Genomic DNA, 27,135 nt, shown 5'->3' on the forward strand with positions numbered 1-27,135 from the left:
AGATCGCACTGTGAATATGGCGACAGTAGTTTGAAAGTTCTTCAGCTGAATTTGGTCTGTGCTTACCAAAATTAGAACTACTGCCCCCAGTGGCCGAAGTAGGGAGTGATTTTGAACATATGGGGTAGTGTGAGCCAGTTTCCAGGTGAAATGCCCACAGAGGGTCACCAAAAGCGAGTTCTAAAGCAAGTTGTGTTTTAAGTTGTATTTGATTTATTACAGTCAACAGGTATGCATACTTTATTAACCATACCCCCAAACCCAAACCTAACTGTCAGTAGAGTAAAAATGTAATCTGAGAAGGAGAACCTTACTACCTTACCAAAAATCACGCTAATCATTGATTACCTGAACACGATTGCTTCCTGGTTTCCCATGTCTCTGAGTCTGCTGATGCAACTCACTATCAGCACTCTAGGAAAAGGTAAAGACATTAGAATTTATGCAAAAAATGTCTGATGGGAGATGACGCTTGTCAGGGTACTGGAACATTCGACGTCCCGTGTGATCATGCTGACTTGACATACTGTCATAAACTGACTGCCAGTGTAATCCTAAGGGTTAATAAATAGATACACAATTTAAACATAAAAAAGTTGTACTTTATTAGATTGTCTCTGGAATTAGTACACACAAATATTCTGTAACTGTAAATAAGCATAACAGATTTCATCTTGTACTTTGGTGAGGATTTCCACCATTACATGTCCAAACTCAGCTGATAAGAGTTGTGCCCAATATATTTATCATGTACAGTACTGTCTGCGCTGTATTATTTACTGTAAAGTTAGAGATTTAGCCAGGGTAGTTTGTTTGCTCCCTGCTTGTCTGGCGATTCAGACATTTTGCAGCTGTACAGGTCATTTATAAAAGACTAATTAGCTTTAACATTAACATACCTTTCAAACATCGTTCTGTCCACGGCAAATCAGTCATCTATAATTTCTAAGTAAACGTACAGCATAACTGCTGAATAAAGCCAGACTAGTTGGCAGGGAGCCTCCAAACAGATCAAGTGTACACTTGTGAACACTTCTACTTTACCTATCAACTCAAAGCAGTGTGACTGTACCATGTATGCATGATTTACAGTTACGCGTTGAGAAAGGACATCTTGTCATACATCCTGAGTGTCTAGCCTCAGGTTTACTCTACCGTTTCCATTGTCATTCAACATGCATGCAGCTAGGGTCCAGTCCAGCACCTTTATATGTTCTCATATAGCACCATTTTTCATATAAATATTTGAAGATTGTTAGGACCCAACTGTTGGCATGCATGAACTTAGTATTTAAAATGTCATATTTCTTCAGATATGTATCCTACATGTTTCCACCTTTTAAAAACATTACAAGGCAAATAAGGAATATTCATACTGTACCATACATGTTAAACATAAACGAACACAGTACCCACATTAAAGAAAGTGCTACCAGACAGAACCATTTCTTCTTGTTTTTGAGTCATATAATATTCAACGGGTCTACAGAAGGACACTACATTACCTAAAGATACACCGAAACTTTAAAAAAAAATTTGGCCATCTTTTGAAATCATTTAACAAACACTGATACTTCTTTATTCTAACTGCAGATGGAATTAACACAAAGATAACAGAGAAACAACTCAAAAAGTTTCTGAATAATCTACTTTTTTCTGAAGATTTCTTTTTTAAAACATCACATTACCCACACAACTATCAAGAACACATAAAGAGGTATGCATCTCTGGTGTAATATTTTGAAACTGTCCAACTTGAAATATTTTCACACTTTTTTGTTTTGTTTATGTCATCGCTTTCAAAAGTACTTTTTTCCATCTATATTAATTCTCCATTTTGTTTTCCCACATTAAAAAAAAAAAAAACCCGTAAAAAAACATTTCACGTTCTATAGATGAAAAGCAAACAAACCTGGAACCAAAACTCAATCACTACAATCATAGTGTAATGATTTAAGGCCTATGGCTTGAAAATTATGATTTCAGTTCATGTTATGCATAACAGTTCGATTTTAAATTCAAGTGTTACGGTAACTCAGACATGTAGCTGCAATCCAATAACATTTTTAGACGGCCTTCCAAATTGGGGGGGGGGGTAAAAAACATTAAAAAGAAATCATCTAATAATTATTTCCCATCTATAAATCAAACAAGAAATACATCATACGAACACTGCTCTCTTCTGGTCATGCATAGCACATACATGTGTAACAAGCGTACGTTTACTCAATTCTTTGATAAGTGAACAAACCTTTACTCAGATTTTGTGCACATGGATTATCCATACACACGTTCACTGCTTCATCGGTTAAAGAGGACAACCATTCAGACCTCAACGCTGTCATTGTAAAATGTTTCATTCAAGGGTAACGTTATGAATATTTTGATGCCCTTATTTGAAAAGAAAGTTCAAAATTAAGGGAAAAATAACTGGTTTAAAAAACACAGTTAATCTAATAGAATACTAGCAGATACTGCATCTAGTAGTTGCAGCCAATGTTGTAGAAAATCTGTGTGCAGACAATCACAGCAAACAAACAAGACAATCAGAACAATGAAATCTGGTGTCAAACAGACAAAACTCAACAGTAAAGGCCGAAACATACTCTACGCAAGTATGTGAGCGCAGACGCTTCTAGCTACGCAAGCTCAATTTTGTGCATAGTCGCGTACCAAAATGGTGGACCACAATACATGATGCAAGTACTTTGCATTCTAAATGTTGCCACAAGGGGCGCTATAGTAGACATTAGTGTGAACGGTCCACTTCCACGGTGACTTTTTTCTTTCAGGCCAACTGCTGTCATGGCGGAGCAACTGTTTGAAGATAATATTGCTAAGCAAGTAAGTCAAAGTTAATATATTTGTAGCAACCTAATAACAAATCCAGTTTAATGGCACAGATTTTATGTATGTTCAACTGGACCTCGCGTTGGCCAAGCGCTCACATCTGCGTACGTGTACTTGTATAAAGTTTCTAACCAGTTGGTGGAACTGTCACTTACTCTATTGATGTACTAAATCATTAGTTGTTCTTGTGCATGTGTTTTCATGCTTTGAAAATATGTTTTTCTGTGATGTACTGAATGTTGTTGTTGCAAATAATGCTAAATTAAATCAAATTTAGTCACTAATGTATGGATTTCTGCTTTGCATTATCTGCAATATTAATTTCTAGCTTCCTGGAGTTATACAATATAAGCTGTATCATATCCAGGTGTTATTGCATATAAAAACATTTTTTTTTTTTTAAATAAATAAAAGAAAAACTGCAAAAAAACAAAAAAACAAAAAACAAATCTGTACTGGCCTGTATGGGCCAGCAGAAAAAAATCCTTATTGTTGAGCCCTGGATATACTTATGAACTAACACATAGCACTTACAACTAATTCTGGTGAAATAAACCAGAAAGAGCAAGCAGATGACTGTATTCTTGAATGGCTGAGGTGTTATAATGAGTTAATCTGGGAGAGTGATTGTCACTATTATCACACGGCACACAAATGCAAGTCTTCTTAGCAGTGTTGAAGCAGGTGCAGCAGCTCAAAGTGCTGTTTGAATAAAGTGCTTCCTGTGGGAGGTGTCTCTTGTAGATCTTAACACTAACCCATAAAATATACTCATAATTCTCAGTTATATTCTGGTAAAACACACACACACACACACACACTTACAAACAGAGAGAAAAAAGTACTGAATAGCTGTTGAAAACTATATGAATCAGCAAATATCAATAGAAGTGTCAAAATGCATTGCTTTTTTGTCAGCTGGACAATAATTGCACATGTGAACATGCCTAAATTAGGAGACAGTACAACAGTACTAATAAAACAAAAGAAACAGAAACCAACTCGGCCAAGGCCTAAAATCAGCATTAATATTAGTTTAGTTGTGCTGACTAGTTGCATGAACATCCAGGCCTCTAAAATGCTACAACCCCAGAAAAAAAAAAGGTTTAGTGAAGGCAGCTACTACACTAGCATAATGCTTGTAGTATATTTGAAGGAACTTCAGTACATGCCATACACATACTGTGCATAGTACTACGGCCATTTTCAGTATAGATTTTATATCTGGATGACATACTGTAAACATATGCCAAAATCTGAAATACTGTTTCCTACGAGCCAGTGTATCTTTTGCTGACCTTCTATTTCAGCTTTTAAAAACATGGGGGACATCTGGGGATGCGGCAGCAGTTTGCGGGGTAACAATAACATTTATTTTCATAGAGTATTTTTAAAAAGTATTACAGTATTTACTTATTTTGAACACAACTACTGTTTTTAGCTGGATGTTGTTACTGCAAGTACATTTTAAACACCAAGCTTAGCGACAATTGTTTCTCAACCTTACACAAGGGAAAGATCACTTCATCCTCAAGTGTTTTATGCTAATTTCTAAATTCAAAATGATGTTTTAAAATCTGTTAATGGGCTTTACTTTGAAAGAAACAAAATTTGACAGCCCATTTATATTTTTATGTAGATAAAACATAATGTTTTAGTTGCTTTTACACAGTTCTTGTTGAATGCCACTGACTGGGAGTGAGGAAAAAAGATGAGATAGATCAAGTATTGCACAAATATGATGGTCATCAAGTGTTTCAGCATCTGTCTGGTCAGAAAGTGGGACAATGCTGGAATGCATCATTTAAAGCCATGTTTAAAATCTTTCAAATACTGTATATATTAGAAAAAGAAAATTCAAATCTCACCATGGTATGGGTAAAAATATTCACTTTTCAATTAAATTGCAGTCTTCATTTAAACAACTGTGAAATCGATTCTTTAAATCCCAATATCGATTTTATTTTATTATTTACTTAAAGTTAGTTCAGTTTTGGTTGTGTTGATTATTATATCTGTTAAATAAATGGCAATTGAACTGCATAGTTTGGGTCCTGTTGTTAATTTTTTTAACAATTATATGCTCGCGTCAAAACCAAAGTATACTTTGGACTTTATTGTTCACTACTTAGGACATGGCCATTTCATCCAATAAATCTATGTATATAATAATGACTCAAACAGAACAGAAGACTAATCCAATAACTTTATCATGGATTAGTTATTGTTCAGCTGAGATCACAACAGATCTAAGTGAAGTGATTGGTTCTCAACAAACAAAGCTTTTTAAAAAAGCCAACTAGTGTGTGCACACAACTTCTCCAGATCAGGTAAATATTAATGCACTTTTTGGTTTCTCATTTAAGATAGAGAAAGTATTTTGTGCAGTTTTGTGAAGTGTTGCAGCTCTTTTGATTATTTGGGATGAAACTTCAAGCATTGATGTCTCTCAGCTGCACACAGCATCAAACGTTCCCAGGCTTTGGACCATCAAATACCATGAATATACAAAATATCCGGCCGTTGATCATAATTAATGAAACTGTGTAGAATATGTAGAACTGATTTAATATTTCTGACATGAGTGCTTGATAAGATCTTTGATTTTTTAAAACCTGTCCGTTATCGACAAAGTTAAAGAATAAATGACTGGGGGCCTGGGTAGCTCAGTGAGTATTAACGCTGGCTACCACCCCTGGAGTCACGAGATCAAATCCAGGGTGTGCTGAGCTATCAATGGGGTGCATGGTAAGTTGTGCATGGATTGCGGAGAGTAGCATGAGCCTCTACATGCTGTGAGTCTCCATGGTGTCATGCACAACCAGCCACATGATAAGATGCACAGATTGACTGTCTCAGAAGCAGAGGCAACTGAGACTTGTCCTCTGCCACCCAGGTTGAGGTGAGTAACCACGCCACCACGAGGACCTAGTAAGTAGTGGGAATTTTTTTTAAAAAGAAAAAAAAAAAAGAATAAATGATTACCACTTTTCAGAAATTACACAGTAGCTCATTCATTTCTGCCTTTGATAAACAAAATATCAAAGAACCAAATCCTAACCCTCTAGTTAGGGAAAAATTATAATATACCCCTTAAAGAGATCATTAGTCGATTGCCAATTTACATACATTGCACCGTGTCCACATACAGTATATTAATAATATTCCGAGACCAATACAAGTACAAACAACAGCATTTGTGGTATAATGTTGACTACCACACAAATTAATTTCCACTCATCCCTGCTTTTCTTTAAAAAGCAAAATCGAGGTTACAGTGAGGCACTTACAATGGAAGTGAATGTGGCCAATTTTTGGAGCGTTTAAATACTTTTTCAAAAGTATAGCCACAAGATGTAAACAATATGCATGTAAACATGATTTCAGTGTGATAAAATCACTTACTAACCATTTCTGTGTAAAGTTATAGACAATTTTACAGCTCCATAGCCATGACACCGTACAACCACCGCAAAAATAATGATATAAACAACTTTACAGCTCAAATAATACACAAGTTTTAACAGAAGAATGAATGTAAGTGCTTTTATAAAATTATAAGCATCACATTTCTGCCTTTAAACCCTCCAAAAATTGGCCCCATTCACTTCCATTGTAAGTGTCTCACTGTAACCACCGAAATTATTTATAGTGGTGATCAACATTTCGCCACAAATCCTGTCGATTGATCTTAACTTGTATTGAACCTGCAATATTCCTTTATGACAAAGGAACTATTTAATCCTTCATAGGTACTTGATTTACGATCACACTGATATACAGTACACACGCAAAGCTGTCTCTCTCTCTCTCACATGCACACGATTCTGAAAGCCTGCAAGAAGCCGAACCTCTCCAGTCCAATAGACACATTAAAACCAGACCGAAGCTCAGCAGAGCCTCTCTGCACAGACGTAAGCTCGTTTCGATCCTGTCTATCTGAAAATAAACCGCAGCAATGACTGATTAATGGAGAAGATCACGACGGAGCTGAATGTGAAAGTGCTGTTGTGGTTGTCCAGAGTTAACTTGTACAGTAAGAGCTAGAGGTTCACTTTTTTACTTTTCTTTTGACCACGTCAATCATCGTGCTCGTCTGTGTCTGTCCGCTTGTCTTTGTGACAGCTGAAGATGTGTCGCATCTCCTCCTCATACCTGATGAAGTTCTCGCCGAAGCGCACCCAGGCTTTCAGAGGCACGGTGATGGTGTTCCTGTAGGGCTGCCGGACCTCACTGATCTTCAGAAACACGCCGAACCTGTTCGAGCCCACGTCGAAGTAAAAGCGCTTATTGTCGACGCGGAACGACGCGGCCTCGGGCAGCTCAGGTGACTCGTCGTGGTTTCGCGCGGCCCGGTCGGGCTCGTTGTCGCCGTAATCGTCGATGAGTTGAGACAGCGCGTCCCTGAACTCGATGAGCCCTTGAGCAGGCAGCACAATCGTCTGCTCGATGCCCTGACCGTAGTAGCCCATGGTGCCGTGTCCTCTGGTGACGGTCTGTCTGATGCGCAGGAACCGACCGCGCTGGTTCTCCTTCAGGTCCAGATAGTATTTTCTGTTGTCCCTCTCGATGAACTCGCTCTTCAACACCCGGTGGATCTGCTCCTCGGACGCGGCGGAGCCGGTGGATGATGCCGGCTGATCTGGCGCTGCTCTCCTGCGGGAGTCCATCACGCGGCCCTGGCCGTTACTCTGCTCCTCCGGCCGCGGCGCCTGCTGGCATCCTCTGAGCCCGATGTGCGCGTAATAATCGATGAAATCCCCCAGGCAGTACCGCAAATCGGGTGCCATGGACATGGACAGGGTGAGCTTGCTCTTCCGTATGTTGTCGTGCCGGCCTCGGCCGATCCACACCTCGGCGATCTTCAGGAAGCGACCCCTGGTGCTCTGCTTGACGTCCAGGTAGAAGCGCTTCTTCTGGATGTCCACGCGTTTGGACGCGAGCTCCTGTATGTCTGACGCTTTGTTGCTCACATACTGCTGCTGCGAGTATCCTGATGTCATCCTGCCTCTGCCTCTGTCCACCCCCCTCCGGTGATTATCGGCCATAATCATTCACAGCGATCCGCGCTTCATCGCCGCTCTCCATACACCGTGTGCTGCTGTATTATTCCGTTAACGGAGTTTCCTCGACTGACCTGAAAATGGCAGCGGCGGCTCATCGACTCTCTTTGTCCTGATGAAAGGTCAAGCGTGGCGCGGAGGCACGTACATTTTGCGCCTTATTTTAAAACCTCTTGTTTTGCGTTTCACCATCCATCTGATGACACTTTTCTCCTGCCAACGGGAGTGAGAGAGATAGAGCGGGTCTCTATGGAGGGCGCTGCTGCTCTAGTGCGAATGAGAGACGAATGAACTCGATGACCCATCAACCCCCCCCTCCCTCTACAGAGCTGCAGCTCAACGCTGCGTACTAAAACACTTGGTACAGTACGTACTTTAAAGTATGCTGGAAGCCAGTCGGCCAGAATCGTAAAATCATTCGTTTAAAATTAAAAGAGATATTATGCTTATCATGATCAATAAATAAACGTAGTGACAAATCCACATTTTACTTCAGTATTCATGTATTTAATGTTTTTATTTTTAATATATATCATCAACTGTATCATTATTTCGTACTGCTGTCATGTACTCATGAAATTCGGTGTTGTAGTATGCATACTTGTAGCCTGGTTTTCAAACATTGGTCTGCTAAATGATGACATGCACTGTTTTAACTCAAACTTGCATCCGATGCTATTCCAATAAGCTGCTCTGAGTGAATATGCGCAATATCTCAGAGGGAATGAAAGAAAATGTAATGTATATGCAAATAGCAAAATAAATAAATATAAAATAATAATAATAAAAATAATAATAATGATAAAATGTGTGTATATACATATATATATATATATATATATACACACACACACTTTAATTTTAGTGCATGTGTTCATACATCGTTAAAGCTGTGGACTGCTGATCTTGTTACGAATGGCTTTTTAAATCAGTTACCAGAGAAAAAGCGTGAAACTTGTACCACTGCATGAGCGTCTTCTTCAATACATTTAAGACATTTCAATACTTCCTATGATTTTTATTTTTTTTTTTATTTTTTTTTTTTTTGCTAATTGTTAAACTTTTAAACAGAAATCAATTATATTTTTGAGAACTGTTTAAAATGTTGTACGCTCAAAAAACGGTTTTATTCTACATATGGGTGCACATCATAAGTGCCGCCATGTTGAGATCATGATCATTAGCCAATGTTTGCTCTATTATAATCCCCTGTAATGGACCCTTTTCACATTTAAGGGTTTTGGAATGCGAAAGTTAACAATTGCAGGGTAAACCTCGATAGTGGTGAATGGGAGACCACGACAAATACAATTTTTGCTTACCCATTTGCTCCAGCATAAAAAGAAAAATGCCACTATTACATTTGCACCACTTTCCAAATGAAGAAAAAAAATAAAATAAAGAGGACTGGTTTACAAATGTCAGAAGAGTGAAATGGCACATTTACTGTCACACTCTCAAGAGATGTACCTCATCGCATCTGTGGTAAATCTTTTTTTTTCCCAGGGTAATATAATATAAAGTATGTTGTTACTGTATAATTTAAAATGGCAAAAAAAAAAAAAAAATGCTAGATTTACGCTGCTAAGTAAGGCAGAAACGCGTCATCACAGTCTATGAAAAGGGTCCATTGGATGTTTTCACATGTGGAATAAATTAATCATGGTTGAATGATAATAGTGCATTCTACAGTGGCATTGGCAATCGATGATTAAGAATTTCTGTTTTTGTATGATGCTACATGTACAATCCCAATTCTAAAGAAGTCAGGACAATATACAAAATGCCAATACATACAAAAAGACAAAAAAAAGACAAAAAAAAAAAACAAAAAAAAAAAACAAAAAACCTTTGACTTGTATTCAAACAAAAACAGAATAAAAGACATAGTACTTCATGTTTTACGTAATCAGCAACATTGCTTTTTGAAGATATAATTTTTTTTGTTTGTTATTTTCCTGAAATTGATACCTGCAACACATTCCAAAAAAGTTGAGACGGGGCAATTTAGGATGAATAACAATCTGACAAGTTGAAATAACAAGGTGATGGGAATCAGGAGATGTTTAACAAGTGAGGCAATTGTGTTATAATATAAAAAGCCTCCAAAAAAAAAAAAAAAAAAAAAAAAAGAAAAGCCTAGTCCTTCAAGAGCAAGGAAGGGGTCTGCAAGGTTCCTCTTATAGGACCCTTTTGCCTTCCTGTTTCTAATTAAAGCTCCTAATTAATTTTTTGAGCCACTCTTTAATTTTATAACGCCACCTGGTGAAAGTTCCCATTATCTTCTGGAAGTAGAAGACCTTGTAAAATAATTTCCAAAATAGCTACCTTCATATTTTGATGCACTCATTTTATGTGAAATCTTTGCTGATTTTGATAAAGTCAAATTAACAATAACATTTATTTTGTTACTGATATTTCAAAATTTGTATTTATTGAATTCAAGTAACATGTGCTTAACATTTATTTGATAGAAAAATAGGTTTAAACAGGTTTAAAAAATAATTTTTTTTGACTATTATTTCATATGTTAGGCTTTATATAATTAAGCTTAATTCTTTGTATAAAAAAACGTTTATTACACTATTCATTGCTTTAACTGCATGTTTGCCCTACATTACAAAAAATAACTTAGCTTAGGTAGTTGGGGAAAATAAAATATTAATATTTTACTCTGTGTGGTTTAAAAGTACTGATTAAACTAGATACAAACTATAGTTGAGACAAACTATAATGTTGGTCTGACAAAACCTTGTCTGAAAGTTTAAAATAGTTTGAAATGCTTGAATTTAGAATATTTGTACAGGTTTAACAGTAAGAAAGAAAGAAAAAGAAAGAAAGAAAGAAAGAAAGAAGAGAGCATCTTAAGGCAGATTAAAGGACTTGTGTGTAAGTTTTGACAGCTGAAATTTGAAATCACAAACATTCCAAAACACTTGTAGCTCATATAAATATTCTGTCAATGTAATGTAGTCATGGGGATTTTTGGACACTTTGAAAAGGCTTAAATGATGCCTTAGTAGGACTTTTCGATGGAAGAATAATAATGGTAGCCAAGCTGTAGGATCGTTCCAAACAGAATTTCATAAAAAATGACCAAATAACAGATAATTCTGATCCCTCACCTTTCAGCCCTTTAAAGCTCTCACAATGGAGGGTAAAGTCTTTGAAGGAAATAGGGTGTTGGGATGATCACTTCTGAATGGAACGCAACCCATCATTCAGATGAGTTCAAAAAGATATAGCAGCGCGAGCCAGAACTGCCTGAACTCTTTGCCGAATTTCACCAAACTCTTGTGTAGATACTGTAGGAACCTGCTGTATTTGTTAAATTCGTAAATATTTAAAAGTGTTTGATGAAGTTAAAATATATTCATAAATTATAATGGCCCCTTTAAATACTGTATATGCATTTTGTATGCATAATTTGTAGTATTTACATTGAGTTTACATTATGTATAACAAACATTAAAATGGTAGTGTCTCTTTAAGAACAGTGGCTGTTCAGCCTCCGTGTTACGGTTGAGCGGTTTCTTTACCACATCTGTGCTGTGTGTTTGAATTAATCTGACTGTAAATGACAGAACTGGTATTAAAAGAGACTTAAATCAAAGAAAATATATTGCGTATTTCTCAACCTTAAAAGAAAATTGGCCCTGGGGCCCTTGCTAGCCATAATACGCCCCTGTTCTCATGAGTCCACATTTCAAATAATTTCTGGAAAAAAACAGCCGTTGTGTTCTCTGGGCCAAAGTTGGAAAAGGACCTTCCAAGTGTCTGTCATATTACGGGTAACTTGCACATCTGTGAGGTCGTTCACGAACGAGAAGTCATGTTTAGACTCAAATTACGACTCATTGATTGGGCATATACATTAGTGGGTCAAACTAATGAAATGCTCCTTCACAGTCTGCGCTATAAAACGTATTCACGCTAGCGCCATATTTGATTTTTAATGGGAATGACAATGAGGTTGTGAGGGATAGACTTACAGTCTCTTCAATGGCACGAATGGTATAAAGCTGTATAAAGCTCCTTGATCACATCTGATTTTCCACAACTCACGTTGTCTGGAGTTCTTTGTCTAATTAATGTTTTTGGAAAGATAGTTTTTCAATGTTTTGTCCTCGGAACGATCCAAAAACACTTTAAATGTCAGTACAGCCCATTGAAGAGACTGTATGTCCCTCACAGCCTTTTTTCATTTTCTTTTAAAAATGAAAAAAAGATGGATAGATTTTAAAACACTCATAATCAGAAGTACTTTTTATTGGATTACATGATTACATATTAATCAGGCAAAGGCAGTAAATTGTTCATAATTTATTGATCCCCCTAATTCTTTTTTTTTATCTGAAAAAATAAAAATAAATAACACATTTTTTTAAATCACCCTCCCATTGATAGATTATAACCTAATAAATGTAATCCTTAACATTACATTACTGTTTGCACTTTAGTCATGTAATTTGTAATTATTACCGGATTGCAATTCTGAAGTAAACTACCCAGCACTGCCCATTATTACCCAACATTGGTTGAGTCAAATCTTTAAAATTGAAGAACACAACAGATTTATGCAGAGATGTGACACACTGGATGCATTTCCAAATGTATCCTCCAATAGACATGGCTATGATATCCTTTTAATTTTTATGAAATATTTGGGTTAAATGCTAACTCATGGGCCTACAATATGCACTATATATTACTAGTTGCATGATGCTCATGTGTACCATCTTCTTTAAGTGGAGCTGTGCCACTGGCATTAAACCACCCTGACAGTGAATGTCTGAAATTTTAATGAGCTCCATACTTAACCCTTGTGCGACATTCGGGACATTTTTGTCTTTTTAATTTTTTTTTTTTTTTTATCATTTTGTCTGTGTTAATGCCAACGGGATACATTTTGCCAAAAGTGTGTATTTTTTTGGGGAATTTTGATATTTCAACTTTAGTTCCTATAATACATCTATAATACACTGTGTACACAAAATAGTTACACTCAGGACCTTAAGGACAAAAATGTCCCAATTGAAACCCATTAAAACAGCAATATTTGATCCCAGTGCCATTAAAGAAAAAAATCAAAATCATGAATTCTATGATATTATGCTTTCATTCCAGAGCCCTGGCTTCAAAATGTAATTATTTAAATTTTTCCACTAGATGGCGCCATTTTTGTCGTGTTTAGCCTGTGGAGAAAATACATGCTTTTTTCTTATTTTCTGTTTGCTGTATTATAGAGCACGGCAGGCCAATTGAATAAATGATGCAGATAAAATTGTGTGGGTGTGTTGGTATGGATGTCAGAGTGTATTTTTTATGTGTGTATTGACACATTTATGTGTGTGTGTGTGTGTGTGTGTGTGTGTGTGTGTGTGTGTGTGTGTGTAAAAAAACAACAGTGATATTATGTAAACAAACTGGCATTTAAAGGGTTAAAATCCTGAAAATGAATGAATATTTGGTAGTTATGATCAGGACTGATGTTGGTTAAAGAAATTAACTAATTGAAAGTGGAAAATAATATTAATATATAACATTATTATGGCAGTTTTTGACGTAGACATTTTTGTTCTCTAAGGACCTCTAATTTTTTTAAATTGACGCACAAGGGTTAAACAGCATTTTTGGACATTAATGCGCATATTCAAACGCATTCAACTCGCTAGGTTCGTAAAACGCAGTGATCAAATTGATTTCACTCCAGTCCCACAGGTGGCGCTGGTTCATATAATCCCAAACGAGCACACAAACACAGCGGCGGGAGAGTTTGGCTACAGGAACTCGAGGTCGAGGATTCTCGTACAACTCCAAATGGATATTCAACACAAATGAACACAACGTGAGTTATTAAAGCTTTCGGAGGAATATATACAGTGTGGAAAAAAATGCACACGCAGGCGGCGGAATAATATACATTCATGCAGCGCTGTTAAATGTGGAGTCTGATGTCACGGTGTGATTACTGTGTCATTGTTAGTATTAAACAGTGTCAACAGCAATAGTAATGTTATCACTACGAAACAACAACTATTTTGAATCGTACTGTTATTATGTTGCCGTACTAACTTGGTTGTATGCTTTATTTGTAAAGTGAGATTAAATGAAGCTGTAATGGGTGACAGAACTCTACCTGACTGGATGAACAACAAACCTCATGAGGAAGAACACGTGAGCAAACTAAACATTAACCAAGACTCATAACAAACGTGAACCTTTCACAGTGAGCACAAACCTTACAGAAACACTTACCGCACATAAGTCATACGTAAAAAAAAAAAAACACAAACCATACACCAAAAATATAAACAGAGCATAACAATCAAACTGACCTGTTTGATCTAAGTCCGTTCTTTTTCTTTCAAGCGCATGAAATCTCAGTTGTCATGTTGTGTGCAGTATCATATCCTCCTGGTCATGGTCAGTCCTCTTTGTACCTGTGCTTTCGATAATGTGTGTGTTTTCCATTGGTTGAGGGAGTAAAAGCAACTTATTTGCATTATTTACTGAGGCACCTGCCGCATTATGCTCGTATTCAAATCAAGCCAAAGCACAGGTCAACAGTCAAGAAATACTTGTTTACTTATACCAGCTTATTAAAGATACATCATGTCATAGATGCAATATATTTGGCATGTGTTGTGTAGGACAGACATTTAGGAAGATTCAGTTAGGGTGAAAATTAAGCAGCTTTTATGATGTTTTAACATCACTGCATGTAACTTGTACAGTTTGCGTGATACTTTCAGTGTATAGATTAGGTTTGTTTCCTGAGACCGAAGTGTGTTATACTGATGGTGTGACATTTGCATACCAGCTTTACTCCTGAAAACTGACATACTCATGGTTCTTTGTCAAAGACCGCAGTCAGTCATGGCTTTTGGGCCAATAAATGCATCATTATTCTTTTGTCTAAATATAAATGTTAAGGATGCCCTGAAAGATCTTGTGGTTTATATTTCACAATTTGTTGTACAATTCAGAATTGAGAAGTATTGTGCAAAGTGAAAAAATAACTTATTTTGCTAACCCAGAAAACAAACTGTAAAATTAGAAAGTCCTTCACCTGTACGAAAAGCACTTGGCAGTCCTCCATATCTATATGATTGTATGTTCTGTTTTCCCATTCAACTGTTGCAGGGTCATATATCTGAGAGAGAACATTGTCATTTAAAAGCTGCTGCTGTATCAGGAAACTAGATAGTTAATCAGTGAAAATGTACTCTTTAGATATTATGTATGATTTAAGACTAATGTAAAAACACATTTAAAATGTAGTTTTTTTTAAATCAATTTTTCTCAGATTTTCTTATTGTTTTAAATATATTGTTTTGTGTTTCCACAGAGATCAGGAGCCTATAAGAAGAATGAACTGGAAGATCATCTTCCTTATCTGGAGTTTGGTGGAACAGTCATATACAGCCAGGAAAGACATGACTGCTCATTTCTGTCCGAAGATTTGAGGTGATAAATATGAGGAAATCTCATGAAAAACATGTGCAGGTCACATTGTACCACAATCTTTTTTTATATATACTGTATATAATGTTTTTTTGCATAATGAAAATGAAGACTATTTTAAGACCATTGGGATTATTTAGGCTATGTTGTAACATTATTTTCCTAACAATTTAAGACACCCCCCCAGTTCTTCTCATCATTTGAGTTTGTTTGTATATCCTGTCAAGTCATTTTTATTTCTATAGTGCTTTTTACAACACATATTGTTTCAAATCAGCTTTACAGAAAATGATGCTCTAACAGAAAATGATGCTGTAATGTCTTAAGTCCTCATTGTGCAGTTTAAATATATAATGCGATTGTTGATAAAAATGATTGTCTTTAGGCCCCCAATGAGCCAAAGGTGACTGTGGCAAGAAGTACAAAACTCCATAAGATGTTAGTTTATGGAGAAACACAATCTTGGGAGAAACCAGGCTCAGTTGGGGGAGCCAGATCCCTCCTGGCTATATAGCATTAATACTGTATACTGCCAATATTAGTTATCTATGCATATTACAAGTCTTGTTTTATGTAAGAAAACTGAGTAGATGTTGGTGGGAAATGTTTAATACTAAAGGATTGTGTATGAACTGAAAGATGATTAAGTGTATTCTATTATTCTTTATGGTTTTTTATTACCTTTTATTTATTTAAATAAGCATAATTTAAAGGCAGGTCATAGAAACAGGTTTCATTTTCTTCATGCAAAAATATTTCTTTCTTTTGCTTTTGGGGTGAATTATGACCTGCCTGGACATGTTTATGGCATGTTTCATAAGATGCTCTTTTACACCATCTCCTTTGACATGACTATCTGACCTAATGCTGAAGGGTCTGTACAAAAAGTCCTGTGTAGGTTTGACCTAAATACACAGTAACTGAAGTACATTTTAGCACTTAAAGGAATAGTTAACCCAAAAATTAAAATCCTCTCATCATTTATTCATGATGCCATCCAAGATATGTGTGACTTTCTTTATTCTGCTGAACACAAACTATTTTTAGAATATCTCAGCTCTGTAGGTCCTCATAATGCAAATTAATGGGTACCAACATTTTAAAGCTACAAAAAGGCAGCATAAATGTAATCCATACGACTCCAGTGGTTTAATCCATGCTTTCAGAATCGGATCAGTATTTAAGTCTTTTTTTTTTATTATAAATCTCCACTTTCACATTTGTCTTTTTTTTGTTTTTGTTTTTTGGCGATTTGCATTCTTTGTGCATTTCGCCACCCACTAGGCAGGTAGGAGAATTTATAGTAAAAAAAGTACTTAAATATTGATGTTGATGTCACAAATGTAATGATCATTTTTGAGGTCCTTAAAATACTAAAGGTGCAATCAGTTTTGGAATAAGGGCTCTAAATGTGAATACGGCCTAAAATGTAATAACTTTTGGTTTAAAAAATTAACATTTTTTTTTGGTTCATATAGTAAATTCAACTAACATATAATTATATAAATAACAGGTATTGATCACACTCCACATATTCTTTGCCACAAATTAGATTTCTGCAGTGCCCAAAAAGGAAATCACCTAATAGCCTGAAATATACAATATGACAAAAACTGAGAAATGCATGTATTGTAATAGAGAAATAAATCTGTTAATAATTGAAATGTTATTAATATTGAACACCCTAGATCAGTGGTTGCCAAACTCTGTAACCCCTTTTAGAATATCATTTATTGGGGGGGGGGGCATATATGATTGTTAGGGTCCCCCTCAATGTCTATATTGGTTACGGCCCTGAGGGAAGGTATCTGATAACCCTCTCTCTCATCTTATGTCTCTCTCTTGTGTGTCACTTACAGATGTTGTCTGGCATCAGGCTCCGCAGTGGGGTTTGACCTGGAATGGCCGCCCAGTTTTACAAAAGGAAAGACAAAGAAAGTAGCTGTAGTGCAGCTGTGTGCATCAGAGGAGAAATGTTATCTGTTCCACATCTCCTGTATGTCAGGTAGGCTGTCTGTTCCACTTCTCTGTCAGGTGGGCTGACTGTTCCACATCTCTTTGTCAGGTGGGCTGTCTGTTCCACATCTCTTTGTCAGGTGGGCTGTCTGTTCCACATCTCTTTGTCAGGTGGGCTGTCTGTTCCACATCTCTTTGTCAGGCGGGCTGTCTGTTCCACATCTCTCTGTCAGGTGGGCTGTCTGTTCCACATTTCTTTGTCAGGCGGGCTGTCTGTTCCACTTCTCTGTCAGGTGGGCTGACTGTTCCACATCTCTTTGTCAGGTGGGCTGACTGTTCCACATCTCTTTGTCAGGTGGGCTGACTGTTCCACATCTCTTTGTCAGGTGGGCTGTCTGTTCCACATCTCTTTGTCAGGCGGGCTGTCTGTTCCACATCTCTCTGTCAGGTGGGCTGTCTGTTCCACATTTCTTTGTCAGGCGGGCTGTCTGTTCCACCTCTCTCTGTCAGGCGGGCTGTCTGTTCCACCTCTCTCTGTCAGGCGGGCTGTCTGTTCCACCTCTCTCTGTCAGGTGGGCTGTCTGTTCCACCTCTCCCTGTCAGGTGGGCTTTCTGTTCCACCTCTCCCTGTCAGGTGGGCTTTCTGTTCCACCTCTCTCTGTCAGGTGGGCTGTCTGTTCCACCTCTCTCTGTCAGGTGGGCTGTCTGTGCCACATCTCTCTGTCAGGTGGGCTGTCTGTGCCACATCTCTGTCAGGTGGGCTGTCTGTACCACATCTCTGTCATGTGGGCTGTCTGTGCCACATCTCTGTCATGTGGGCTGTCTCTTCCACATCTCTTCATCAGGTGGGTTGTCTCTTCCACATCTGTCAGGTGGGCTATATGTTCCAGATCTCTCCGTCAGGTGGGATATCTGTTCCATAGAGTTGTGCTCAAAAGTTTGCATACCCTTGGAGAATTAGTAATATATGTACCATTTTTAAAGAAAACATGAGTGAGCAGGCAAAACACATTTCTTTTATTTCTTATGGGATTCATATTCAACTGTAGGTTATAACAGAATGGCACAATCATAAAACAAAACATGGCAACAAAGAAAAAAATGAAATGACCCCTGTTCAAAAGTCTGCATACCCTTAGTTCTTAATACTGTGTATTGCCCCCTTTAGCATCAATGACAGCGTGCAGTCTTTTGTAATAGTTGTCTATGAGGCCCCAAATTCTTGCAGGTCGTATAGCTGCCCATTCGTCTTGGCAAAATGCCTCCAGGTCATGCAAAGTCTTTGGTCGTCTTGCATGAACCACACGTTTGAGATCTCCCCAGAGTGGCTCGACGATATTAAGGTCAGGAGACTGTGATGGCCACTCTAGAACATTCACCTTTTTCTGCTGTAACCACTGGAGGGTCAACTTGGCCTTGTGCTTAGGGTCATTGTCATGCTGGAAAGTCCAAGAGTGTCCCATGCGCAGCTTTCGTGCATAAGAATGCAAATTGTCTGCCAGTATTTTCTGATAAGGTGCTGCATTCATCTTTCCATCAATTTTCACAAGATTCCCCGTGCCTTTAGAGCTCACACACCCCCAAAACTTCAGTGAGCCACCACCATGCTTCACAGTGAGGATGGTATTCTTTTCACCATAGGCCTTGTTGACCCCTCTCCAAACATAGCGCTTATGGTTGTGACTGTAAAGCTCTATTTTGGTCTCGTCACTCCAAATTACAGTGTGCCAGAAGCTGTGAGGCATGTCAGGGTGTTGTCGGGCATATTGTAACCAGGCTTTTTTGTGGCATTGGCACAGTAAAGGCTTCTTTCTGGCAACTCGACCATGCAGCTAATTTTTGTTCAAGTATCGTCGTATTATGCTCCTTAAAACAACCACACCGTCTTTTTCCAGAGCAGCCTGTATTTCTCCTGAGGTTACCTGTGGGTTTTTCTTTGTATCCGAACAATTCTTCTGGCAGTTGTGGCTGAAATCTTACTTGGTCTACCTGACCTTGGCTTGGTAAGAGATCCCCAAATTTTCCACTTCTTAATAAGTGATTGAACAGTACTGACTGGCATTTTCAAGGCTTTGGATATCTTTTTATATCCTTTTCCATCTTTATAAAGTTCCATTACCTTGTTATGCTGGTCTTTTGACAGTTCTTTTCTGCTCCCCATGGCTCAGTATCTAGCCTGCTCAGTGCATCCATGTGAGAGCTAACAAACTCATTGACTGTTTATACACGGGCACTAATTGCAATTTAAAAAGCCACAGGTGTGGGAAATTAACCTTTAATTGCCATTTAAACCTGTGTGTGTCACCTTGTGTGTCTGTAACAAGGCCAAACATTCAAGGGTATGTAAACTTTTGATCAGGGCCATTTGGGTGATTTCTGTTATCAATATGATTTAAAAAGGAGCCAAATAACTATTTGATGATAAATGGCTTCATATGATCACTATCCTTAAATAAAAGACACGATCAGTCATATTTTCAAAATCAATGCCAAAATCTCACAATGTCTGCCTGGGTATGCAAATTTTTGAGCACAACTGTATCTCTGTCAGGTGGGCTATCTGTTCCACATCTCTATATCAGGTGGGCTATCTGTTCCACATCTCTATATCAGGTGGGCTATCTGTTCCACATCTCTATATCAGGTGGTCAATCTGTTCCACATCTCTATATCAGGTGGGCTATCTGTTCCACATATCTCCATCAGGTGGGCCATCTGTTCCAGATCTCACTGTCAGATGGGCCATCTGTTCCAGATCTCACTGTCAGATGGGCCATCTGTTCCAGATCTCACTGTCAGATGGGCCATCTGTTCCAGATCTCTCTGTCAGATGGGCCATCTGTTCCAGATCTCTCTGTCAGATGGGCCATCTGTTCCAGATCTCACTGTCAGATGGGCCATCTGTTCCAGATTTCTCTGTCAGTTGGGATATCTGTTCCACATCTGTCAGGTGGGCTGTATGTTCCAGATCTCTCTGTCAGGTGGGCTTTCTGGTCCACATCTCCTCTCTGTTAGGTGAGCTCAAACACACGCAGTCTGTCTGTCATTAAGAATTCAGTTTTAAATCATTATCTGCTTGTGTGTCTCATCATGTCTCAGGATTTCCTCCTGGCCTAAAGATGTTTCTGGAAGATGAGAACATCATGAAAGTTGGTGTGGGGATTGAGGGAGACAAGTGGAAGCTTTTATCTGATTATGACATCAAACTTAAGAATATTGTTGAGCTGTCTGATCTGGCAAATGAAACGGTAAGTTCTCTCAATATTTATAAATGTTTAATCACCAATAGTAATATGATGTTGTGTGTGACTCTTTTATTAGTAGTGTTTACTAGGGTTGTCACCACTCTTATTTTACTGATACTCTACCAGCTAAAGTATCACAGTACCAAGTAGTATCACGATACCACACGATAGTGTGTTAATTCTTAACACAGTTTGTCATAGTGGTTCTTAGAAACTAGTTATTCCACTTGTTGCTCCAGAAGTGGTGAAAATAACTGATGGATGAACTGGGTGAAGGCTAAAATAGACAATCTTGTTACCAACTGCATTGTTAGTTTGATGTAAAAAAAAATAAAAATAAATTGCTGCATCAACTTTAAAAGCTTTAAACTTTTATTTCATTATTTCTGTAATTATTTGAATGTTGGTAACATACATTGAAAAGACTGTTTTGAGGAACTGTTTCATTATTACAACCGCTTCAGCCCTTCTCACTTGGTAAACAGCAGCGCGAATGCAGATTACACACACACCGGTTTATCGCACGGCTTAAGGATGTGATCAAACCGATCTGGGCTCTGTTTCAACTTAAGGTGATTGTATAGAGACCATTTTTGTGTGATGGTTTCTGCAATCTACTTTGGCTTACTGTGCTCTTGGGAAACGCAGCCCTGATCATAAGTGCGAGGTTACCGCCACCATGCATTTGTAATTGGAAAAAATAAATGAGCAACGTTAGATTTTTTTTTTAGAAAAACAGTAAATATTTAAATGTTATGATAAAGCGTTTAGGTTAAATGAAGTGGCACTAACCCATGTGTATTCTGCAAAAGCAGTGGGATGTGACCAAAGTTGTTTAATAAGGTTGCTGGTGTTTCCCCCTTTGGCTTGAAATCTCGGTAGACATTTACGGCAGATGGGTTTTCCCTGTCTCATCAGTCAAAACCCAAAATAATTCCAAATCTCAGTTTACGTGAATTGTGTTTTTTAAAAATCTTCTCACTCTCCTATTTTTAAAAACAATCCATATTATCTATTAGGAGACACGACTGCACAAGGATTCAGATGTGTGTGTTTGAAGCATGGGTAAACCACACATTGAAAAACTAACAATACCATATAAGGGGCCAATTCTAGAGAGCATTTTGTGCTCTTAAAGGGCACTGCGTGAAGGGGACGCCACTTGAAAAGACTACATTATAGGTCTGATTCAAATGAAGGTTTTATGTATGAACGGTACAACAGTTTAAAAAAAATACTGTGGAACCACCAGTATTTTGAAGCTTAAGTATCGCGATACTACCGTAGCACCGATATTCCGTGCAACCCTGGTGTTTACTAAACTGTTAGTTTAACTAAAAAGGATCATCATTCACTCACTCTCATGATGTTTCCAAATCCATATGAATGTTACCCTCTGTCACTATTCACTTTCATAGATTTTGTTTGGTCCATACCATGATAGAGAATGGTGACTGAGGCTAATATTCTGCCTAACCTCTCCTTTTGTGTTCCACGGAAGAAAGTAAGTCATGTGAGTTTGGAAGAACATGAGGGTGAGTAAATGATTTATTTTTGGGTGAATACTTGAATTATTCCTTTAAAGGGGTCATGACATGCTTTTTTATTTGAATATGTTCCTTGAGGTTCACTTGTAATAGTAGTAAATCATATATTTGTAAAACATGATCATTTTCACCCTCATTCTGTCCCTCTGTCAGAAACGCTCTGTTTTGGTGCTGCTTCTCCTTTAAGACTTGACAGTAAACGCTCACTGTTCTGATTGACTCTCTGCTCTTGACTGAGCTGCTCTTTCCTTGTCATCTCACTGCTACTGGGCTGGGCTACGGAAAGAATAAGGTAAAGTAGGAGAGTGTCGTGACACCATGCGAGGATCGGACGTGTGAACGGCGAGCTCTATGCACTTTGCTAATTTTAACACTTTTAATGACATAAACTGGTGAGATTCGATACACTCTGTTCCATAACTGTTCTAGGAGGACAATATGTCAAAGAATTCATAATCCTCGGGCTCTGGAGACATTAAAAAACACTTATGTGCTCAAGTTGAAGCCCCGAGCAGGCTGCGAGCCAGGGAGTCGATTTAGTCGAAGTGTGGGAAATGCGGTGAGAGATGCTGAACATGTCGGCAGTGCTGACGAAGGTCATTGCTGACTTGGAGGATCTTGCGGTGATACGTCGATCGATCACTGCCATGGAAGCAAAGTTCACTGAGATGGTTAAAAGTGTGGGGGATGTCGAGAAATGGATTGATTATCTGGAGTCATCGGAGAGGGAATTATCTGCTATCCGCTAGCAACCAAGGTGGATTTTGAGCGTGTCTGGGAGAAATTGGAGGACATGGAGAACCGTAGCCGGCAGAGTAACGTCCATTTCGTCGGAATTCCTGAGGCGAAGAAGCACAGGATATGGTGAAATTTCTAGATGGGCTCCTTCCGAATCTGCTCGACATAGCAGGCCATAAGCTGGAAATCGAGCGGGCTCACAGGGTTCCACCTCGGAGATCCATGGAGGGAGGCAGGCCTGGTCAATTCTGGCCAAATTTCTGAGATCATCTGATAAAGATCTTGTGTTACACGAGGCGAGGAGTAAAGGAAGGCTTTCTTAGAAAAAATCACAGCATTTTCTTATTCCTAGACTTTGCGAATTCGACGAGAGAAACGTAATCGATTCAAGGAATGCAAGAAACTTGTACATCAACGGAAGATCGTCTTTTTAACTGATATTCCTGGCCAAATTGAGAATAGATGTTAAGTCATCTTGTGGTACTCACTTTGCAGCCGAGTGGACCGGCCCACTAAACATTTGCTTGACTGTTTGAAGAATCTGTGTGCTTTTTTTGTGCTGGTTCTGCCTAGTGGTTGGAGCTTATTTTGTAGAGTAACACACCTTCAGGACAGTTTTATGGATGAATCTACACACTCTTTGTGTTTATTCTGCCAATTGGCTGAAGTTTGTTTTATAGATTATCTTTTGCTGTGTAATTCTGTCTCACAAAATTTGTATAGAAACACCGGACTTGAGTAATCCGACGGCAAAGTTGTCATGGGGGTTCTCGTAGGTGTGCCTTTCTCCCCAGGAAGCTGAAAAATTTGGAAAGATATGGGGTGGGCATTTTTTTTAATTTTTTTTATAGTGCTGGCTCGAGTAAGAGCAGGGGAGTCATTGCACTAAGTAAACATCTACAATTCAAATGTCTCAGAGTAAAGATAAATTAGGAAGAATCATTATTGTTTTAGTTGAAATTCAGGGACAAAGTCTTATTCTGGCGAATATTAATGCACCTAATGTTGATGATCAGGGCTTTTTTATAGATCATGAAGGGATGTCGCAAGCCGCTGGCGCACCCCTCATGATATAATATTGGGAGGAGACTTTAATCTTTTGTGGACTCAGTCCTTGATCATAGTGAGGCAAAAGTGTGCAAGCCTTCTAAAGCAACATTGACGATTCACAGGATGTGTAAAAATCTTGGTCTTACAGATATTTGGAGACTTTTGAACCCATCTGGTAGGGACTATAATTTTTTTTTCATCAGTCCATAAGATTTACTCTAGAATAGATTTTTTTATATATCGAAGTCCCTCGTTTCATCTGTTGTTGATTGCTCAATTGGAAACATTTTAGTCTCAGATCACGCCATGGTGTGTTTAGAGGTGTTGCCACATACGGAGAAAAAGAAATCATATAGTTGGCGCTTTAATGTATCCCTTTTGCAAAATCATGAATTCCAACAAATGCTAAAGACTGAAATCAGTGTCTATATGGAGACCAAATGGCCCTCAGTATCCTCTGGGGACGTGGCTTGGGAGGCACTTAAGGCGGTTCTTTTGGGTCGGATCATACAATATGCCTCATTCACCAAAAAATCCAAAGCACGAGAACTCGTGGAATTTGAAGGGAATTTTAAAAGTGCCGAGGCAGAGCTGAAGCGCCAAATGTCGTCTAATAGCCTCAGGGAATTGACCTGATTGAAATACAGATATAATTCTATTTTGTCGCGGAAGGTGGAGTTTTGGCTATTCAGGGCAAGACTCATAGTTTGAGTTGGGGGACAAAGCAGGGAACCATTCCCTCTGTGAAATCTGCTGGTGGTGAAATATTTACCTCAGCCATTGATATTAATAATGCTTTTACTGAATTCTATCTTGCTCTCTATAGTTACACGTCTTCGTCTACTGATGAGGATATTAGAAAACTGACGACTGAGCAAAGGAATTCTTTTGATTCTGAGATAACCTTGGAGGAGCTTGGCGAGGTAATTAAAAAATCCACTTTTGCTATAAGTTTATACGGAATCATTAAAGAATGTAAAGCTTCCGCCAACCATGACACAAGCCTGGATTCATTCTGATTCTTAAAAAGGAAAAAGATCCAAGCGAGTGTAAGAGTTAACATCCAATTTACCTGATCCAGCTTGACGTTAAAATATTGTCAAACATTTTGGCTAACTGATTAAGTAAAGTTATGACATCACTTATAGATCAGGTGGGGTTTATTCGGGGCCGTAACTCTACTGATAACATTAGGCATTTCATTAATGTCATGTGGGCAGTGGCGAATGATCAGATTCTGGTCGCTGCCATCTCACTTGACGCCGAAAAGGTGATTGAAATGGTAGAATGGGATTATCTTTTTAAGATTTTGGAAATGTACGGGTTTGGGAATACTTTTATTGGATGGATTAAGTTACTTTATAGACACTCTGTAGCGGCGGTTCAAACGAATGGATTAATTTCAGATTATTTTACTCTGGATAGGGGCACCTGGCAGGGTTGCCCTCTTTCCCCCTTATTGTTCTGTCTTGCCCTGGAACCATTAGCAGCCACGATAAGAAAAGAAGAAGATTTTCCAGGGGTGGTGGCGGGAGGCATGGCGCATAAGCTTTTGCTGTACTCAGATGATATTTTATTATTTGTCTCCGACCCTACTAGATCTGTGCCTTGCCTCCACAGAATTATTAATTCCTTTTCTAAGTTCTTGGGTTACAGAGTGAATTGGTCTAAATCCGAAGCCTTGGCTCTGACAGCGTACTGCCCGGTAACGGCTTTTCAGCCTGGCGCCTTCCAGTGGCCCAAACAGGGTATTAAGTATTTGGGTATTTTATTCCCAGCAAATTTGTCTGATTTAGTTGGTTAATTTTGACCCTTTGATAAAAAGGTTTTTGAGCGATGTGGGCAGGTGGGCTTCATTACATTTATCTATGATTTGGAAGGTTAATGTTATTAAAATGAATTGTATTCCAAAATTCAGCTACCTGCTACATTCTCTCCCAATAGATGTCCCCCTCTCTTATTTCAAGCAATTTGATAGCATAGTGAAGTCCTTCATTTGGAATGGTAAACGTTCCAGATTACATTTCAGTAAGTTATATAGGCCGATTGACAAAGGTGGGCTTAGCCTACACAAGATTTTGTTTTATTATTATGCATTCGGACTCAGACACTTGGCTCATTGGTCACTCCCACCTGAGGGAGCCCCTTCCTTGTTTTGTCTTGAACAGGAAGTTCTTGTCCCTATTTTACCATTAACAAAGCCTTTCTATCAAACTAACCAGAGAAGTTAAGTCACACCCCGTTATCTCGCATTTGCACTCGGTATGGACAAAAGTGTACAGAGTGTTTAATTCGGACATTTATTTAAATGATGCCTCGATCATATGGCTTAACCCAAAATTATGTATTAATAAGTCCCCTCTCTGCTGGACAGAGTGGATTGTGAGGGAGGTTAATACGCTCAGTGACCTATATGAAAGTGGAGTGTTGAGATCCTTTGAAAATATGGTTCAACATTTTGGGATTCCCATGTCTCAGTTCTTTAGGTATTTACAGCTGTGCCACCTGCTCTGTTCTATTTTTGGGAGTAGCATACACCCCCCTAAAGCGGCAGATACTCTGGGAGTGGTGATTACTGCTTTTGGAAAAGGTCATGAGGCATCAGTGTATTACTCCCTGCTAATTCAGAGTCTGGGGGACGGAGCTTCAGCTTCTCTCGAGATTATGGGAGAAAGATTTAAACTTGGTATTGGAGGAGGGAGTGTGGGCTAGGATTCTAAAAAACGTAAAACATCTAGAGATGTAAAGGGGCGCCTTATGCAATTTAAGATTTTACATCAATTCTATTGGACCCCCTCTAGATTGTATAGGCTTGGTCTTAAAGTCACACCCACCTGCTGGCGATGCCAATCAGAAGATATTTTTCGGTGGTTTGTTAAGATTCAAGAATTTTGGTTGAGGGTTCAGAGTTTTATGTGTGACGTATTGGGCACTCAAATTTAATTTTGCCCCAGACTCTTTATTTTAGGCGATGGGGCGGTCATTAATATAGGGAATAAGTTTATGAAGAATTGGGTCCTGGCCAGTGTTATGATCGGCAGTTGGGTTATTCTCAGGAGATGGAAGTCGGCTGGAGCGCCCTCATTTCGAGAGTGGTGCATGGAGATGGACAGGGTAGCGGCATTTGAGATGTCGTCGTATAGAAGGTTGGGCAGTCTGGGGTTATTTGATAGGAAATTGGGCAGATGTTTGGCCTTTTTGGAAGGCTCTCTGGGAGGG

General features: G+C 38.5%; 2 protein-coding genes across 3 annotated transcripts in view; one reads left to right on the forward strand and one right to left on the reverse strand.

Annotated features, from left to right (window-relative positions):
• Window positions 1-580: 580 nt before the first annotated feature.
• LOC127432646 (purine-rich element-binding protein gamma-like) lies at window positions 581-8,596 on the reverse strand. Its single transcript, XM_051683966.1, has one exon. It carries the CDS (start codon window positions 7,902-7,904, stop codon window positions 6,930-6,932), a length of 975 nt encoding a protein of 324 aa, XP_051539926.1. The 5' UTR covers window positions 7,905-8,596; the 3' UTR covers window positions 581-6,929.
• A 5,054-nt stretch (window positions 8,597-13,650) lies between these two features.
• LOC127432325 (bifunctional 3'-5' exonuclease/ATP-dependent helicase WRN-like) overlaps window positions 13,651-27,135 on the forward strand; it is a 71,389-nt gene continuing 57,904 nt past the window's right edge. For both annotated transcript variants that reach the window (XM_051683224.1, XM_051683226.1), the window contains exons 1-5: window positions 13,651-13,761; window positions 14,014-14,090; window positions 15,265-15,383; window positions 17,240-17,385; window positions 20,436-20,584. In XM_051683224.1, the coding sequence (XP_051539184.1) occupies window positions 14,034-14,090; window positions 15,265-15,383; window positions 17,240-17,385; window positions 20,436-20,584 (471 nt within the window). In that variant the 5' untranslated portion in view covers window positions 13,651-13,761; window positions 14,014-14,033. The remainder of the gene's footprint in view (window positions 13,762-14,013; window positions 14,091-15,264; window positions 15,384-17,239; window positions 17,386-20,435; window positions 20,585-27,135) is intronic.

Source organism: Myxocyprinus asiaticus, chromosome 42 (genome assembly GCF_019703515.2).
Source record: "Myxocyprinus asiaticus isolate MX2 ecotype Aquarium Trade chromosome 42, UBuf_Myxa_2, whole genome shotgun sequence".
NCBI classification, from domain to species: Eukaryota; Metazoa; Chordata; class Actinopteri; order Cypriniformes; family Catostomidae; genus Myxocyprinus; species Myxocyprinus asiaticus.

Excerpts from the sequence above, each read along its gene's own strand:
- LOC127432646 (XM_051683966.1), bottom strand. The coding sequence starts at position 7,904 with ATGATTATGGCCGATAATCACCGGAGGGGGGTGGACAGAGGCAGAGGC.